Here is a 19,091-nt window from a genome sequence, read left to right as displayed (position 1 = left end):
TTTCTGAAATGTTCTGATGACACAAAGTAACTGGAGATGTGTTTGAATATATTCATGTCAGAATTCGATTGGGTGGATTTTATTAATTAAAATTGCATTTTACATTATAAATTAACAGCGTACATTCTGTATTATACACTGTAAAAAATATTAAGAAAAAATGTTACCTAGTTGCCTTAATTTTGAGTTCATTGAAATTAAAATTTTGAGTTAATACAATGAATTTATTTTGAGATTCGACAACCTTTATTAAAATATTATTAAAATATTTTGTAAGCATATTGGGTAATTGTGTGTGTTTTATTTCTGATGACGCAGTGAAATATGCCAAATATAGTGCTATTGTCATGATTTATCAAAAATTTTTTATGTGGTTCAGATACAATAATACTTTGAGTTTCTATTTATTAAACAAATTTCCTTCATTGTATCAACTCAAATTTTTAATTTAAATAAGCTCAATTTTAAGGCAACCAGGTTACTTACTTTTTTAAGTTAAACCAACAAAAACCAACCACATTTTTTACAGTGTAGTCATTATAATACATTCTTACATGTTGGAATAAGTGCGTTAAATTAACATTGTTAAATGTAACCATTTTACAGATAATTCAAAAGCTAAAATGCTAGGCTTTCTCACTATATCACTGAACTCATCTCATATCACGCACACACACACTCACACGCACAACACTCCTTCCATGTCCATGTGTGTAGTTGTTAATGTTGCATGTGTGTGTGTTTCCAACTGTGCATTTCCTGTCTGCAAATATCACAACTTGCCATTTAGAAACCCATTTACAGGCCTCCTATTTATTGTTTAAAAACAAGCATCTCTGTTATTGTGCTGTCTTACTAAAGGTTAAAAGTGGCACTCACTGTTTAAGTTCAAGGACTAGTTTGATAAGAGAGAACGGTATCAGTGCGTTTGATCTGTTCTCCTGTTACAGCACATTCCAGCGGTGAGCTGCCCGTCATGGTTGTGGTGTTCTGTGTTCTGGTCACAAGCTGATCGATAAAGCTTAATTGTGGGTAATGGGAGCTCTCTCTATCGCTAACAGTCCAGCGGTCGATATGCCGGCATACTGAGCTGGAATAAAGCTTCTCACTGCACACTGTATGTGGGACCTTCATAGAAACATGTATGACAGAAAAAAATGTCATGATTCAATATCGTTTCATTTGCATTATATATCAGGTACTGTAAATATCAATTTTTGCCAAGATCAAAAAAATTATTAATATTATTATCCTCAGGAATAAGGATAGAACTTTACTACCCGACTTTGTGGTTAGTAAAAAAAGAACGGATATGTGAAAGCGTGAATTTACAAAATTTGAAAGCTGAGACTTTGGCGTGTTCAAGTTGTATCGGAAAGATCGTATTTACGAGTTGAATGCACATGAATGCACATAATATACACGGATAGTAAATTGGGGATGTGTCGTGAGAAATGTGTGAAGTTCCCATAGACTGTATAAAACTGGGAATACCACAATACGTATAGGTGTTTAGCAGTGACATTGTCAGACTTTCTTTTTTACTGCAAAATAAGCTAATTGCCTGCACAGCATATAATAGCAGCATTATAATATGTAATGATAAAGTTTACAGTGCCTTCATAAATTAATTAATTAAATCAATCAATCAATCAATCAACTTTATTTGTATAGCACTTTTACAATCATGATTGTGTCAAAGCAGCTTCACGGTGTCAAACAGGACAATATTGCAACAAAATTAGATATGGCTGAGTGAACAGTGATGTTATCAGCTTATTTTAATTTATCATATAGCGACAACGTATATATACATTAATAACATTATTAACAAATAATAATGAATTAAAAAATTACATGTATTATATTTATTAGACAGTAGGCTATTAGTGAAATATCATCTAGATTGTAATAATTTAATTTAGAAAATAATTTAGATCAATATCAATATCGGTTCAGGTGAAATTTATATTTTCAACCCAGCCCTAACATAAACACCCATAATAACCTCAGTCACACTCATTGTATCATGTGATGCCACTTTCTATCATTATCCAATAACTGATGTTATATGTGGCATTTATTAAAGATTCTTATTTAGTAGGGCATCTAAATATGGTTGTGATATTTGCACACCACACCCCCTTTTTTGTTTTGTTTTTCCATGTCATTCAGTCTCTTTTTAACTCTTTCCACTGTGTGACTAACACTCATCTCATCCTTCATTCGCCTCCAGGCCGTCAGTGCAGCACCAGAGTTTCTAATGCGTGACTATGGGTAGGTACATCAACTGTTTTAAATTGTTCTGTATGTTCAGACAGGAAACACTTCTTTAGGAGGATTTCCTGGTTCACAGTAGGCATTTTGAATATAGTAATATTGCAAAATATTACATGTACGTGATAAGTAATATAAGATAAACTATAACATGCATACATTAGCACGAGAGGTATCAAATCTGGTTGCATTGTAGGGATTTAATATGGTAAATGTGTTGGAATTCAAGCATTTATTCTATTTTGTGTTGCATATTGCAGTATTAGTATAATCTAGGCATACATTTACTGTATATAATGTAGAAAGAATGATATATAAACCATTCCAGGTATTAATAGGCTTATTTTAGTAGATATGCTCACTTCAGAACATGAGACATCGACACATTATATTTCGAGAATATAAAACGAGAATTTATTCCTAAAACTACTTGTAAACATATGGCAATACATTTCTTTTGGATTTTATATATATTTATATGATATAAAAATATTACATTAAGAACAGGTATATTTATTAATAAAATAAATAAGGTCCATTTTAATTTCGTGTTGTCTTTAAAAATTTATAAGGTAGTTTGTTTTGACATTTTTAATACATGCACATTTGATTAGTCAGCCAGTTCTTTTATTCACTGCGCTGTCACACAAACTTCCTGTTGTTTTAATGGCGCTACACTCTCACACATCCTCTTACTTCCATCGAGTATCCATCAATCCCATTAAATATATTCACTCTTCCTGTCTTATTCCACCCTCACTAATGCGCTGTGTCTCCTGAGGAATCCTTTTAAAAGCTCTTACTAGACAAACATAATAAAAAGGGCGTGTGGCTGTCTGAACCGCGCTGTTGACCAGGCAGAGGGGTAAAAGAATCCAGTTGTTTTTGTTGCTCTGTTGTCCAGACCGGCAGATAAAGTACCGGTTGTGTTGAGCTGACGTACATCTGGAGTGTGTGGCCACGCTGTGAGCGTGCTGTATTGTATAATGAGCACAGATCCTTCTGTATGTGCAAGTTGTTGTCTTTGCGATGGTTCGCCCTTGATCCGTCTGTGTTCGCCTTTGGACCCTCTGGTGCAAACATTGAAACATTTATTTCAAAAATAATAATAATTTGTTGCATTGAACAGTTCATAATTTTACCTAAGAATGATGAGAAGAATGCCTTTACAAACTATTTGCACAGAAATTCATTGCACTTCGTTGACTTTGGTGTGTGTGTGTGTGTCTGTCTGTGGTAGGTAAACCCTACGTTATGTGGTCAAAATGTCCCCTCAAAGATAGTATATGAAATCCTGTGGACAGGACACAAGCAACGGCTTTTAAATCAGACTAAATTTAAATTATGTTTTTTGAAAATGTAAAAATGCTGAAAGTTTTCTGTGATAGGTTAGGGTTAGGATACAGAATATACAGTTTGTACAGTATAAAAATCATTGTGTCTATGCAAAGACCCCATTAAGCACGTGTGTGTGTGTGTGCATCTGTGTGTGTGAATTTTATATCAGACCTGACTCAGCACATTTCTGTCTGAATGCATTTGTGTTTGTGTGTTCAAGCTGTTGTCCTACTTTCAGAGGAAAGTTTTTTTTTTGTGTGTGTGTTCGTTATCGTCCTTGTTTTCCTTCAAGAGTATTTTTCTGTGATCAACGTGCAGCAAACTTTTCCCACATTCACGTCTTCCTCTCCCAAACAAACACACACACATAGGGAGAGAGACACACATCTGATATGTGGGCAGAAGGTCGCTGCTATAGTCTCTTCACTTCAATGTTTGGTCATATAAGCCTAGACTACTAAACAGGGAGGGAAATTAACTTTTTTGCCCACTAGCCACAGTGGCTGGTGGATGTCCAATTTTTCCAGCCACTTATATTTTTTACCAGCCACTTTTTCCAGAATTCAAATTTAAAAGAAAGTGCATTAGCATGGTATGGGGTGAATTTGGGTTGATTGGGACATTTTCCCCCAGTCATTTCAGTGGCAGAAACGGTCAGAATCATGAAATGAGTTACTCGACAAAGGTGCATTATTGTTACTAGCAACATCATTCTTTGACAAAGCTGTCCAATCCGTTACAATGAATGTTTTAAGTAGTAACCAGTAAAAATATGTTTTACAATTCAACCGCCACTGTGGCTGGTATACACACCAAAGTCACCCTCCACTTTAAAAAAGTACCCGCCATTGGCTGGTGGCGGGTGCTAATTTCCCACCCTGCTACTAAACTCACAAAAGCACAATATAACACTCAAAGTCTGATGTTTTTTTTGTTATTATTATTAGTATTATTACGTGAAAAGATGGAATTTACACTAAACGCTTGTCATGAATGTGATTTATATCAAAATCACTGTAATTCAGAGTTTCTGGGGATATAATATTTATTTTAGCCGACAACTTTTGGGTAGGCGTTATGTAAATAAAACTTACTTAATCTTTTGGAAGAGAATATAGAGGTGAATTAATGTAATGTTTACATTTTTTCCTGTCATCAGCAAAGACAGTGTAAAGATGTAAACATCATAGAATCTATGTTGTCGTCTGTCTGACAATGTGAATGCAGTGTGTTAATAACATTTTTATGTCATGAATGATCATATTTTCCGAATGCAGGCTTTATGACCGGACAGTGAAGTGAAGTGTAATATGTTCAGGAGGTTGTGGAAGAAACCAGCCAGCGGCCCACAAGAGCATATCTGTTCACTAACTCAACTGCAGTGTATTAATCAGCTGCTGAGGGTGATATCGGATACAGAAACGCGTGGTTGAGAATTACTTCAACTCAATAATTGCTTCAACATTTAGTCTGTTCCAAAACCTAGTGAGCCGTCCAGACATACTTTCTTTATATGAGGATTTTTAGATCTTGGGCTGTGCACTTTATGAAAGAAAGAAAGAGTTTATTTATTCCCAAAATATGTCTATATATTTTTGCCCTTAAGCTTTGAAATGGTACAAATGCATTTATTTATTTTCAAAAATGCAGAAATACAAAATAAATAAAATGTATTAAATCAATATGTATTTATTACTAAAATGTGTAAATATATTTTGACCTTGAGCCTTGTATAGAATAATTTTGTTTGTTTAATACCAAAATGAATCTATGTATTTTTGGCCTAGAGCTTTGAAAATGCACTATATGAATATATTCTTTGTTATATATTAATATATTATATTCATATTTTATTTATTGATTTGGTCAGTTAGTTGTTTATGTATTTATTACCAAAATGTGTCAATATATTTTTGACCTTGAGCCTTGAAAAAGCACTATATACATTAAATTGTATTTATTTATTTATTTATTTATTGCATCGATACAAAATAAGTAAAATATATCAATTAGATATAACTTTTTTTTACCTAAATGTGTCAATACATTTTTGACCTTGAGACTTTGAAAGGCACTGTATTAATTTAATTAAAAAATGCATCAATACAAAGTAAATTAAATATTTATTTCTTTATTCATTACTAAAATGTGTCAGTATATTTTTGAACTTGAGCCTTGGAAAGGCACTATATACATTAAACTATATTTATTTATTTTTTGTTTATTTTTTATTTAAAAAACATCAATACAAAGTAAATAATACAATATTTATTTATTTGTTACTAAACTGTGTCAATATATGTTTGACCTTGAGTGTAAATATTTATTTATTAATCTAATGCATCGATACAAAATAAGTAAAATAATAAGGAAATTTATATTTATTTTATTTTGTTTGTTTTTGTTTATTTCTTGAAAATCATCAATACAAAGTAAATAAAATGTTATTATTTATTATTGTGTCAATTTATGTTTGACCTTGAGCCCTGAAAAGTTTTTTTAATGATTGTTACAGTGTCAGATCATAAGCTTAGCAGTTCACCAGGTTTTGGAGCAAAGTGACCTCTAATAACTCTATACTGATGTTCATGTTTATAAATCTGAAACGTCTCACAAAGGCAGCCGTGGTTTCTTCCACAATCTCCAACAGTCTGGCTCTTCCGTTTGTCTTATTTGTTGAACACTGCTTAACCTCCACTGGTTCACTGAAACACTTCATCGCAAATCCCAACTTTACACCTCCAACTTCCAAAACATGAACTTAGTGGCAAACAATCCAGCCAGTGTTTTCTTCAACCAGTGGGAATGTGTCGACATTTATGTGTGGAGTATTTGATTCTGGAAAACTGTTTTTATGTTGTGGAATTTTTAGAAGACCAATATATGATGATTTTCATAACTGTCATTTTCCTGTTTTGTCCTGTCTTGTCCTGTGTGTGTCTGTCCGTCTGTCTTCTACATGTCTCTTCACATTTGTTCCACTTTATATCTACGTTTAAATTTTCCACTCGTTTCTTTTTGTTTCGTTCCTTTCCCAATAATTCATTTTCTATCGGCTACATCTTCACTCAAACCGAACATGTAACGGCAATAACAATCCCATCGTTCATGCTGTCAAACCTAAAAACACGCCTTTAAAACCTGTCCTAACATGGTCAAACAATACGTCAGCCACGGGTTACGAGAAATCTCGCAGTCTGAACAACATATCAGGAATGGCGGGGTCGTCCCTGCGTTTGACCCCCATCACCAGCACGCCCTTTGACCCTTACGAGGCCCCAGGACCCCTCCGTCGCTGCCGCTCACCCATTCCCTCCATTTTGTAGCAAAAAAAGCGGAAAGAGTGACAGAACGACTCAGGAAAGGAGGAGAGAAAGGCAGGACGGCCTCATACCATTCATAGCAATAACAATGACTGATCGTGTGAGCGGAGAATAGAAACACGTCACTAAACGGAGACTTTGTGAATGATCACGGATCATGTTAGTGTTTAAACTGGACTTGGCAGGTTGAGCAGGTCAGTAACTGCGCGTGTGTTTGTGGACGGGAGGAAATGCTGTGTCTTCCCCCATGCTTTATGGCTCAGACGTGTTTAGAGGGAATGATTTTGATGCTCAAGGAAGAGTTTCTTTTCTAATGCACTCACCGCCCTTGTTTTGTGCTCAAAAACCTTCCATTTCCCTCAAACTCTGAATCCAGATGAATATTACTGTGAATAAGTGTAATTCTGGACTGGAGAAAACTCGCCAGAATTTTGAATGCAAGAATAATGTACATATGCAATCATTACTCCGAGTATTAACGTTTATAGGGGTTAAAAATGAAATGTATCACGTTTATTTGTAAGTTTGTATGTCGTTGGACTGTTATTGGCTGTCAAATGATTTAGTTTCATTGCAAACCTATTGAATCAAAACTGAATGGGTGAAAGATAAATCTGACAATTTCAGTATTCATTGCCATTTGATCACTTTATTTATTTGGCACATAGTTCCGGCTCATTGTTTGTTTGTTTTTGTTTATTTGTTTGCATTCTTTGTTTTGCCCATTATAATTTCGCCTTCCAGTCCAAAAACTGTATACAAGAAGCAAAAAAAGTGGGGAAAGTACATTTGATTACATTATTTTCTTTGTTTGCCTTTGTGCACAATGTTTGTGATGTGTAAGTACAAGATTTTAAGATGATGCTCCGGAAAAAGGAATATTTTGCAAATTCACCCACATATGCAAATCATGTGCAATATTCCACCCTAATTCATAATGCTGCAAACATATGTTACAAAATGAAGATTGGAAGAGTGTGTGATGATTTTAAGAGCATTTCTTGTTTGTCTTGTCAATGTTAGTGTCCTAATGTTGTTTTTTTATCATGTTTTGAATGTTTTTCAAAGACGAATTGTTTTTGTTTTCAAAAACATTACACAACAGTTTCATTTGTATATGATATATACGTTAAGTGTTACTGTGTTTCTTTTTGGATTAATAGAAATAGACAAAAACAATATGTATTCAGGTCGATGTGACCAAGTGCTTCCAGAATCATAAACAAAAGAGATGATGCTAAGTAAATAAGCCATTTCTGAGAAAATACTTCCCTGAAATAGCAAAAAGAAAAATAACATGTTGCAATACTTGCAAAGTTGTAGTTTGTAGGAAACTGTGTGTTATCTAGTTTTTAATCATTAAATGTGATTTAGTTTCCCAATGGAGAACAACCCACTGCTGAGACAGTAAATATATCAGTAAGGAGCCATTTTGTTTTAAACATGGTTCCTCTATCATGCAAACCTGGATCCTACAATGTACCCGGCGTCATGCTAGATTCAGTCGCCCTGCACAATCGCTTCTTCCCCAAATCAATTCCATTTTCCAATTTGCAATTGCTACAGTTTCTATGATAACCAAAATTTGGCTTGTTAGAATGACATGTAGATGGGAGGGAAAGGCATCCTTTTTTGTTCACAGATTCAAAAAAGAAAAAAAAAAGAAAATAAAACATTTTACGAAATTAGTGCTTTTATTCAGCAAGGATGAATTAAAGGTGCACTATGTAGTATTTTTGCAGTAATATATCCAAAAACCACTAGGCCGGTGTTTTATATTTTGTTCAGTTGAGTACCTACAATATCCCAGAAGTTTCCAACTATTTGTAAATTGTGAGAAAATTGCTTTTTTAACTAAGGACAGGGACGTTTCAGCATTGCGTTTGAGGAGTCGCCTGTCAATCGCCTCATATCTGAGCTACCCTCGGTTTCGGCTTTTATTTGGCAGGAGCGCTTTACTCTTAGCAGTGTGAACAAGTGAACGCACGGAGTAACGTCATAACATAATTTTAAACACACATAAATGTATCTAATATGATAAACAGAGCTCCATTACCTCAAAATCATAACCGGAAGAGCGGATCAGTGCAGGCGCCCGGCGAATGTGTCCCGTCCCGCCATAATAAAAGTCCCGGTATTCGCGAGGCGGGTATTTGTGTAACAATCGCTCCAGCAGCCGCACTCAGGTCCACAACACTCGGTCCTGCTCTGCTTTACACTACAGTAACGTTAATAACCGCATGCATGAACGTGATTTCTGCCCGAGTCCTATTTTCCACCGGCTATGATGTAAAGACCACATCTCCCAAGATACTGCGCTCACTTTGCGTCATTAAACTACGCATTTGTTTTGAATAGGCGCCCTCCAGTGGACGGAAAGTTGCATAGTGCACCTTTAAATTGATTAAAAATGACTCTGTGAAATTTAATTAGACTTAACTTGCACAAGACTTCTAGTTAAAAAATAACTAGAGAGTACTTGATGATTTACTTTAGATTTACTCTACCATTGTTGTCTTATAATGATCAACTGCAAGATGTTGTTACAAATATAGAGATTATATCAACTCAATTAAAAGTTTCAGAGGCTAGTTCAACATTTAAAAACTATTTGGGTATTACTTCTCTTCCTTTGAAACCAAATAACTGATTTCTTGTTTCATCGCTGCATCAGTAGGAAGAGAATTGCACTAATTGAATGCTTTGCTTGACTAAATAACATTCAAACCAATCAGTCAATCTTAAATTGGGTTTTCTGAGTAAACAAGGAATAGTATGTGAACACTACATATTACTAGAGTTTTACAGTAAAGTTAAGATATTAAGTAGTTAACTTAAATGTGTTAGTTAGAATCATGGATTTTACAGTGCAGTAAAGACATGTATAATATTATAAAAGATGGCATATTTCAAATCAATTTATCTTTTTAGCAATGTAATAAATATTAATTGAGCTGCAAATCATATTAGAACTATATTGGTAATGCTGATTAAAATTCAGCTTTTATCAAAAAAATTCATTATATTTTAAATATATATCCAAATAGAAAAGTTATTTTAAATTGTAATATTTCACAATATTGCTGTTTTTACTCTTTTCATCAAATAAATGCAGCCTTGGTGAGCAGAAGAGATTTCTTGCAAAAACATCTTACCAACCCAAACTTTTTCTATTCAGAACCAATAATGGTGTCAAAAAAGTTTAAAATTTCATATTAATACTTTATTTCACTTTTATTATACTGTACTCACATTACAGATCTGCAGGGGGATTGAATCCGGCACAACGCCGGCAACAGTCCTTGTTAAAATGTCTGTATTTTAACATGTTTTTAATTGTCACGGGATGCCAGGCCTCCTCATACACTGTGAAACCAGAGACTTTCTTCCACTAAAGCTGATTAGTCTCCATTAGTTATGGATTTCTAGTGATTAGTTAGTTGAGAGGATTTATTCTCTAGTTAAAAAAATAACCTTTTTCCTCCATTTGTGAGTAAATGTTGAAGGTAATATTGTGATGTTCTTGTAGTATGCAGATGTTTAAAATGTTTAAAAAAATATTCATTTTCTTTGACTTGTGTATTCCATGTAGTTGTGCCCTATTACAACACTGTCAGGTCACTGAAACACATCGGACATGTTTATATTAAAAAAGCAAGACCCCTCTATGAGGATAATTTAGGCTACAGTGTTGTTGTAGAGACTCGTACACTGCTAGCTAGATTTAACTAGCTTCACCTGTTAATGCAAAGCTTAGGCCGACATCGTAAACTTGATCTGTACAAATCTGTATCTACACGAGTGAATGCCCATTAAACTCATCTCTGCCTTTCTCTTTATGTATGCTGGTTGTTCTTTAAAGATTGTCTGTTATGTCAACATTTGTTTATGGCATATTTGTGTGTGCCTTTTCAATTTCTGTTTGCATATTAACCAGAAAAACTATTCTTTCCATCAGTGCAATGCACTCATTCACCCAGATAGCGTTTGAATGCTGTATAGTGTTCAATCAACACTTGTTTTGACGGATTTATTGCTTCTTACCTGAACTAAAAACTGCTAACTAGTAACACTTTATTTCGATAGTCCACTTTAGACTTTCTAATAAGTAACTTTGCAACTACATGTCCGCTAACCATTATTAGAGCATTAGTAGACTGTCTGCTTAATATCTGCAAACACTATGTTGATGGTCCCCAACAGACATTTAATAAGTCAAATTATAAGTAACTTTTCAGGTACATCAACTTATTACTAACCATAACAGTCTAACACACAGTCTCATGAGCGTTAGTTGACAAGTAGTTGCACAGCTAGTTATAGTTACTGACTATAAGTAAGTTTTCAAGTTCATGTCATCTTATTCTAGTAAAACTAACAGTCTACTAATACTCTCGTGAGAGTTAGTTAACATGTAGTTACAAATTAATGAGTTAGTTGACATGTAGTTGCAAAGTTACCTGTAGTTACTGACTACAAGTAACTTGTCAAGTACATGACAACTTATTTTACTAACCCTAACAGTCTTCTAATGCTCTCATGAGTTAGGTGACATTTAGTTGTAACTTAAGGAGAGTTAAATGGGATGTAGTTGCAAAGTTACTTGTAGTTATTGACTACAAGTAACTTGTCAAGTACATATCAATTTATTCTACTAACCCTAACAGTCTTCTAATACTCTCATGAGTTAGTTGAGATGTAGTTACAAATATGGTGAGATTAAAGATGTAGTTGTAACTTTTCAAGTACATGTCAACTTATTTTACTAACCCTAACAGTCTACTAACACTTTCATTAGTTACTTGACAGGCAGTTGCAAATTAATGAGAGTTAGTTGGCATGTAGTTGCAAACTTAATTATAGTTAATAGAATGTCTAAAACTTTACTATCGAAAAAAAGTGTAACCCAAGAAAATATGTAGAACAACAGGCATATTTGAGGCATAATTTCATTGGCCTGAAATGTTCAGCTGTTTCATTTGTGTTCAAATCTCATATTTTGATTCAAACTGACAAATGCTTGCGCTTACATCATTATATAGTTGAATGAATTATCTGTTAACTGAATTCTTACAGTACATGCTTAACTTTTACCAGCGATCCACAGGTAAACCTTCCCCAGCTTTCTACTGTTCTCAGTTATAATAAATAAGTTTCCTTTATCAACAATACTGTAGTAGCCTATTGTGTATTAAATGGATCTAGAATGTATCTGGGGTGGACTATTCCATTCCTGCCAGATCTAGAAAGTTAATTGGCCACATTTAGTGTGAGCACTCAATTGTAATCCTCAGCGTCTTTAGATTTCAGGTTAAACACTGCGACACCATTAATTGTAATTAGCACCTGTGTTTTCTCCGGGACTGGACTTTTTCACCCCTGAGAAGATACATTGCACAGCCGCTGTTCAGTGCATGCAATGTGTCTGTAGAAAAGTTTTAACCGTGATTGTCTCAAATTCTTTCTTTTTTTTAGTAGCTTTGTGTTTGTGTGATTTCTGTGAAAGCATTCCTTCATCTTACGTTTTCTGTGGTTTCCATTTGTTTCGTTTTTGTTTTTTTTAAGAGCATTACACAATTGATGCCTGTTTCTAACAAAATCATTATATTTCTGTTTTTGTCCACAGTGTTAAGTTTCTAGCATTTGGCAATTCTTTTAAGGAGACACAGTTAGTCGCTGAATCCTGAAAACTTTGCCGATGGGGCCGCAGCATCCATACGGGGCGTGTGAGGAATGTCGGAGTGGCAAGAGGGTGTGAGACTGGAAACAAAAAAACAAAAAAAACAACAGAGGAAACCGGAAATTTCCGATGCCGGATCTTCACACGGTAACCAAAGCAACCTCACCGAAATTCTGGATCACTCCTCTTTCTACAGACTGACTGACTTTACAGCAACAAAACCGAACATTGCACTGACACCTGAAAGAGAAAAAAGACTCTTGAAGGAACGAACTGAAAAACATTCCAATGTTTAAAGATCAAAACACCAGGCGTTTTGACTGCCGCACTCACCTGGGCCCTGAGTTTCTGTATATTAGTCTATATGTAAGAATGAAGGACCAAGTTAGAATAATTATGTAGCATTTCTGCTAAGACCCTGTAGCATTTCTTGGCTGGGAGAACTCTCCGACAGACTTTTTACAGACTGATATTCATCGATCGTTTGCACAGAATGACTAAAAAATGCTTAGTCATGCACAATTTTTTCTTCTTTTCTTTCCCCCCACTCAGCATATTAGCAGCAAAGTGTGTTGTCCGTGCATTGCCGTGTGTTAGTTCCCACTCCCCGTCCGAGGAACGTCCGAGTCTTAGAGTAGCTTTTCTTTGTGAATGAATCTAGAGCACTGAAAAGTGAAACGCAGCACTCTGCTTTGGTAACAGATGTACGTTGCTATTCCCAAACAGTCTTCCAGGTTTTTTCCCGTACGTTTCGGGGGAGGCAACATCGAAAACACAGTCCCGACAGACCAAAGCCCAACTGTGACCAAATAATGTACGAAAGAAAAAAACAGCACAAAATGACTTTAGATGTTCCCTGTCAGATCTGAACTTTTCGTCCCTTTAAATATGAACGGATTGGCTGTTCTGCCAGGGGTGCTGTCTCTTAATTCCCAAAAAAACCCTCAAATTGAGGACTTTTCCCATGGGAATCCTCTCTGATTATAGAGGTTTATTTTTTTTGTGATTTAGTACAGCTAATGCTGCCATAGATTATATAAATGCACACTTGTGTGCTTGGACCAATAACTAGCGTTTTGTCTTCATGGAAAGAGGGTATAAAGGTCAGGGAACCTCAGAAAATCTCCCTTTCGAAAAAATCGTCAATGTACGACTTATCTAAAACTGCCTTCAGAGTTTCCCTCCGTCTCTGTCTCGTATTCTCTCCTGTTGGCTTGACTGCGTTGTTCCTTCTTAACTAATCAGAGGGAACCTCTGCAGGAGGTCACGCCAAACCAATCAAGAAGAATAAATGTACAACAAAAAAAAGAACAAATTTATATTTTGATAAGTAACATCTCCATGGTTCACGAGGAATGCAGATGTTCGCATGCGACTGTAAAAATGCAATGCCGACCACCCTAGGACCACAGTCGCAGCGACTTACACAAAAAAAAAGGACAAAAGAAAAGAATATTAGCGCTCTTTCGGAGGGAGATATGCTTCATCAAAGAGATTGTGTCCTCATAGACTGAACTGTGAGAAAATGGATGTCAAAATATACGAAAAAAGAAAAACAAGTGGGGAAAAAAACTACTTGGAGAGAAAAAATAAATAAAAAAATGCATTTTTGTAAATTTGTTTACCAGCATGAGACTTTGCATGACTGTATTTTCTGCTAGCCCTTAGTTGAAGTGGGGAGGGCTAAAAAAATAATTAAAAAAAGATATTAATAATAAAGATGTTAATAAAAATAAAAAACATGATATGCAATGGATATATAAGAAAATAATATATTTAAAAGAGCTATATTTTGTTTTGAAATAGAAAGAAAATGTGAATAAATTCAGACTGCGAGTTACACACTGAACTGTTTTATTAGTTTACGATTTAAAAGAAAAAAAATGCCACCAAAATCTGTTCTGCTACATACTGCCCCATGTAACATTCCCGTTCGGATTCATTTCTTCCATCGAAATGCCGCCTGGACTGTATATTTTGGTTGCGTATCTCTTTTTCTGTGTGCCGAAGGGGTCTTGTCTCCTTTTGTAGACCTGAAGTGTTTGGCTAATGTTTGTCTGCGTACAACATTAGTTTTCTCTGTAGCCATGATAACAACTGTGCTGATGCTAGAATCCTCTGTAAGCGGGATACACGGCGTCTTTTCCCACGCGCATCGGAGCTGATGGCGTCTCATTCTCAGTCTGAGGTCACCTGCTCTCATTGGCAATAATATGAATGATAACCCGATGGAGATGTAGCAAGGCAAAGTGGAGGCTCGTATCAGTCTCAGTGTCTTCCTTACAAACGGATGCAGTGTGGGAAACTGTGTTTTTGCAGAGGCGTTATGTCTCTAATCTCAGGTGAAAAAGTGAAAGCTCAGTCCCGCACCAGACCTCTGCCTGCCTGCACAGCCATTTTTCATTTTCATCTCGTCTGATGGTTTTAAACATCCCTTGAAATGGGTTCCTGTTCAGACAAGAAGTTAGGACACGAGGCTCATCTCTTTATATGCATGGCCAATTAGCCTTTAGCTTAGCAAAACAACATCTGACAACTTGTACAAGGGACTAAATCAATGAAAACGCTAATCTGAAGAGAACCATTTTAAATGTCATTCTGTAATAGTGGCCACAGAATTAGTCTTAAAATGCTAATTTGGTGTTTTAATGTTCCAACTTGTTTATCATAAGTTGTTTTTTGTTCTCATGACAGTTTAACCTTTAGCTGTAGGAGTCACATCGGAGTTGGAGTTGTAATATAGGCTATTACAATATTGCTAAGCCTAATCATTAGGGCTGTAACGATATGCGATATGAAATCGCAATACGCAGGTCCACGAACCTGTATCGCGATGTGAGAAGGCAGAATCGCGACACACCCCTTCCAACTCCCAGAATTATCCTTCCAGTCCAGGTCCAACTTTTAAGTCAGCAGTATGGCAACATCTACCCGGTGGAGAACAAGGATGGCAATCGTGTAGTTGACAAGACCCACACAATTTGCCGTAAGTGTTTCAAGAAGCTTCCCCAACCGGCTGGCAACGTGGTGTGAGCGTGGCGTTTCTGTTGCGTGTCATCCGCGGGGCGGCTGCGTGGCGTTTTCTCTTTCTTTGCACACCAGAAGCGTGTCTGACGCGGCGCTTCTGTTGGTATTGATGTACAGGAGGCCCTATACCTCATGTTAAATATATATTGCCTATTGGTACCGCAAAGAAAACGTCGGCAGTAGCCTATTGACCATACAGATATATGGTATTGACGGCAAAATAGGCTACAGAATATTTCGTTCTGTATTGACAGGTTTAATATTTAAAAATCGATAATTATATTGTTTCTTATTATTAAAATTAGGCCTATATCTGCATTTATGTTAACCTACAGACTTTCAAACATAAAAATGTCATTTATTAATATGTATCCATGTCAAAATGACATATAAACATCGTTTCCTATTCTATTTTGTCTGGAAACGCTTCCAACATGCTCGCATGTCGCGTGAAAAATAGGCATTTCTTCTATTTGAAGCATGCACGCGTGAGCAAGCATGCAAGCTCTAACCGGTTAACATGGGAGCCGAAATAAAAACGGACACGCCACGCAACCGAGACGCTCACGGCACGCTTGCAGTGTGTCCCCACAACCCGACAGCAGCAGCCTACACTGCCTAGTTTATTCCAAGCAAAGTTTCCAGCCAATTCAGATCGAGCACAAAAAATTACAGATGCATTTGGTATTATGTCACTGGATATGCGCCCTTTTTCGGTTGTTGAAAACGAGGGATTCAAGTATTTACTTAGTGTGCTCGAGCCCCGTTATGCATTACAGAGCCGGGCGCATTTCTCTATTTAAATGTGCTACCATAACTTCTGGAGAAAACAAAGGCTAAGGTGGAGGAAGGGTTGAGTACTGCTGAATCCATCGCAATCACCACCAATGGATGGACGTCCCGTGCCACAGACAGCTATATGACCATAACCGCACACTAGCCTATATCACAGCCGATTGGCAAATAGCAAACCCCGTCCTCCAAACACGCACTGTGTATGAGAGCCACAGACAGTAAGCCTCAGTTACCTCAGTGTGAAAAAACATTAACCAGTTTTCTTTGTAAATGTAAGATTGATTGAAGAAGAATTTTCAAAATGCTCAAATCATCTCCACTATGGATTTTAGTTCTGTTTGTTTTTCTAACAGTATTTTATTACAAAGAAAACAGAAGTGTTATAGCTTTGGCTATATAGTTTAATTTACTTAGGTATTTTGTTATTAATTTGCATAGTTAATATTGTTATTTGGTGTTCAGTTTATTCAGGTTTTTCAAATGTTATTTAATTCATTTATTTTTTTCCCCTCAAAATATCTTTTGAACTGTTTTGTCCCCCCCATATCGAGGTTTGTATCGTACCGTGGGTCAAAAATCGTGATATGAACCGAATCGTGGGTTTGGTGTATCGTTACAGCCCTACTAATCATGCTAGTTTTATGTGTTAAAAATCCTCAGTTTTACCCAACTTCTTTATCTAAAAGTTTTACATCTGAGTACACCAGGCTAAAGGTAAACCTTTAGCATTAGGATTTAACTTTAGCCTAATATGAAACATTAAAGTGGAGTTTCTAATATAGGCTACAAAATTAACATTGCTAACTCTAATCATGCTAATTTGGTGTGCTAAAAATGCTAGGGTTTACCCAACTTGTTTATCTAGAAGTGTGTTTACATCTCAGTACACCAGGTTAAAGGTAAACCTTTAGCATTTAGCTTTAGGATTTAACTTTAGGCTAATGCTAAACATCACAGTTGAGTTGAATGTGTATAGGCTGACTCCATACTTAAAATTGCTAACTCAAATCATATCATTTTGGTGTGCTAAACTGCTAGGTTTTACCCAACTTGTTTATCTAAATGTTTTTTTTTAATATCTCAGGACATCAGGCTAAAGCTAAACATTTAACATTAAATATGTGTAGGCCTATTTTATAATAGACCCTATACTTAAAATCACTAACTCTAATCATGTTAATTTGGTGTCCTAAAATGCCTACAAATATACATATTTTTTTATCTCAGTACAAACCCTTGTGCTTTTAGCCAAGGCTAATGTAAAAACATCAGTTAGGCTTATTTGTTATTTTGTAAGAGACTGTATATTCAAAATTGCTAGCTCTAATCATGCTAATTTGGTGTCTTAAAATGCTGGGTTACCCAATAGAACTGTGTTTTTATATATTTTTATCTCAGGACACCAGGCTAAAGATAAAGGTTAGCATTTAGCTAGGCTAATGCGAAAACATCTCAGTTAAGTTTTTGCCTCAGTCAGTAGCATCTTTAGGATCTTAGAGACACTTTTAATCTTAGAGAAACTTGAGCCACGTGTGAAGCAAATGAGTGGAGGTTTATACTGTCAGCCATATAATGGTCATGGCAGACTACATAGGATGACAGGGCAGATAGAAGATCAAATATGGACGCTCGTAGCCGGTTACCCTTGACAAAGGTGCTTGACCGTGATATAGTAGATGAGAAGCCTCTGCTAATTAGCAAGTCGACAGAAAGACAGAATGAAATGAATGAGCGAAGGTTCAAGCAGGCAGCGGTCGGGTGTCTGGTGTGAGGGACGCTTTGTGATATTTTGGGTGTGCTGATATCATCGGCTTCTGATATATGGAATGCAGATGGTGGAAGTGGACATGCGACCTTCAGGAGAAAGACAATATGACCGCTTATATTTTCGAAACCTTACCAAGCGAAAACGAGATGTCTCCGGACTGGGTCACTGGGTCTGTTCCCAGCCCAGAAAGAAACCTTATAGCCCAAATAGGTCTTTGTTTTTTCAGAGTTGTGCATATTTATAGTTTTATAAATGCTTTGGTTTATAATTATCAATTTATTGAATAATTTATATTTTATACAGAGTTTTTGTTCTGAGTTCATCTTTGTTCCATTTCAAAGATTGTTCATATTTTTTATGATCACTGTTGTTCACTATATATCTATATATAAATATAAAAGATTTGTTTTAGAAGGCATTAAGACCACTTTGGTCCAGGAGTCACAAAGTAACGCAGAATAAATATTTTAAAGCATGCTTCCAGCAGGAACACCACCACATATCCACGCTGGCAAACGCCGGCTTGATTTTCTTTTATTCGTTTTTTTGTTTTTCTTTCCAGGACCAGTCGAAATCATCTCTCCATCTTTCACACACATTGAAACACACTGCCCTTTGAAATGATTTGGAATGATAGATCTGTCTGCATCTAATTCTTCTCGTTCGATTTACTGTGCCTGCTCTTGTATCCGATGTCAGTTTGATCACCCGTTTCTTGTGTATTAAGTTTGATTTGATGTACTTGAATTACAGATATGCAATCACCACCTCTCTGACCACTGCCAATCATCCCGATCAATCAACATGATCAGTAATCAATATGATTAAAGTGATTAACAACCTTGATGTGTGTTTGTTTTTTTCCTAAGTATGTATGAATGCA

The 19,091-nt window shown here is 35.8% G+C and overlaps 1 protein-coding gene across 6 annotated transcripts in view; it reads left to right on the top strand.

Annotated features, from left to right (window-relative positions):
* Positions 1-19,052, top strand: part of kcnc3b (potassium voltage-gated channel, Shaw-related subfamily, member 3b) — a 76,487-nt gene extending 57,435 nt beyond the window's left edge. For 3 of the 6 annotated variants that reach the window (XM_067434620.1, XM_067434618.1, XM_067434619.1), the window contains one exon: positions 6,787-10,771. In XM_067434620.1, the coding sequence (XP_067290721.1) occupies positions 6,787-6,941 (155 nt within the window). In that variant the 3' untranslated portion in view covers positions 6,942-10,771. Of the gene's footprint in view, positions 1-2,236; positions 2,278-6,786; positions 10,772-12,564 lie in introns of those variants that run through there. The other 3 variants (XM_067434623.1, XM_067434621.1, XM_067434624.1) reach the window with 2 other exon arrangements.
* Positions 19,053-19,091: the final 39 nt, after the last annotated feature.

This window comes from Pseudorasbora parva, chromosome 24, assembly GCF_024679245.1.
Source record: "Pseudorasbora parva isolate DD20220531a chromosome 24, ASM2467924v1, whole genome shotgun sequence".
In the NCBI taxonomy this organism is placed as follows: Eukaryota; Metazoa; Chordata; class Actinopteri; order Cypriniformes; family Gobionidae; genus Pseudorasbora; species Pseudorasbora parva.
Note: the sequence above shows the minus strand (reverse complement) of the source record. Positions and strands in the feature narration are given on the sequence as shown.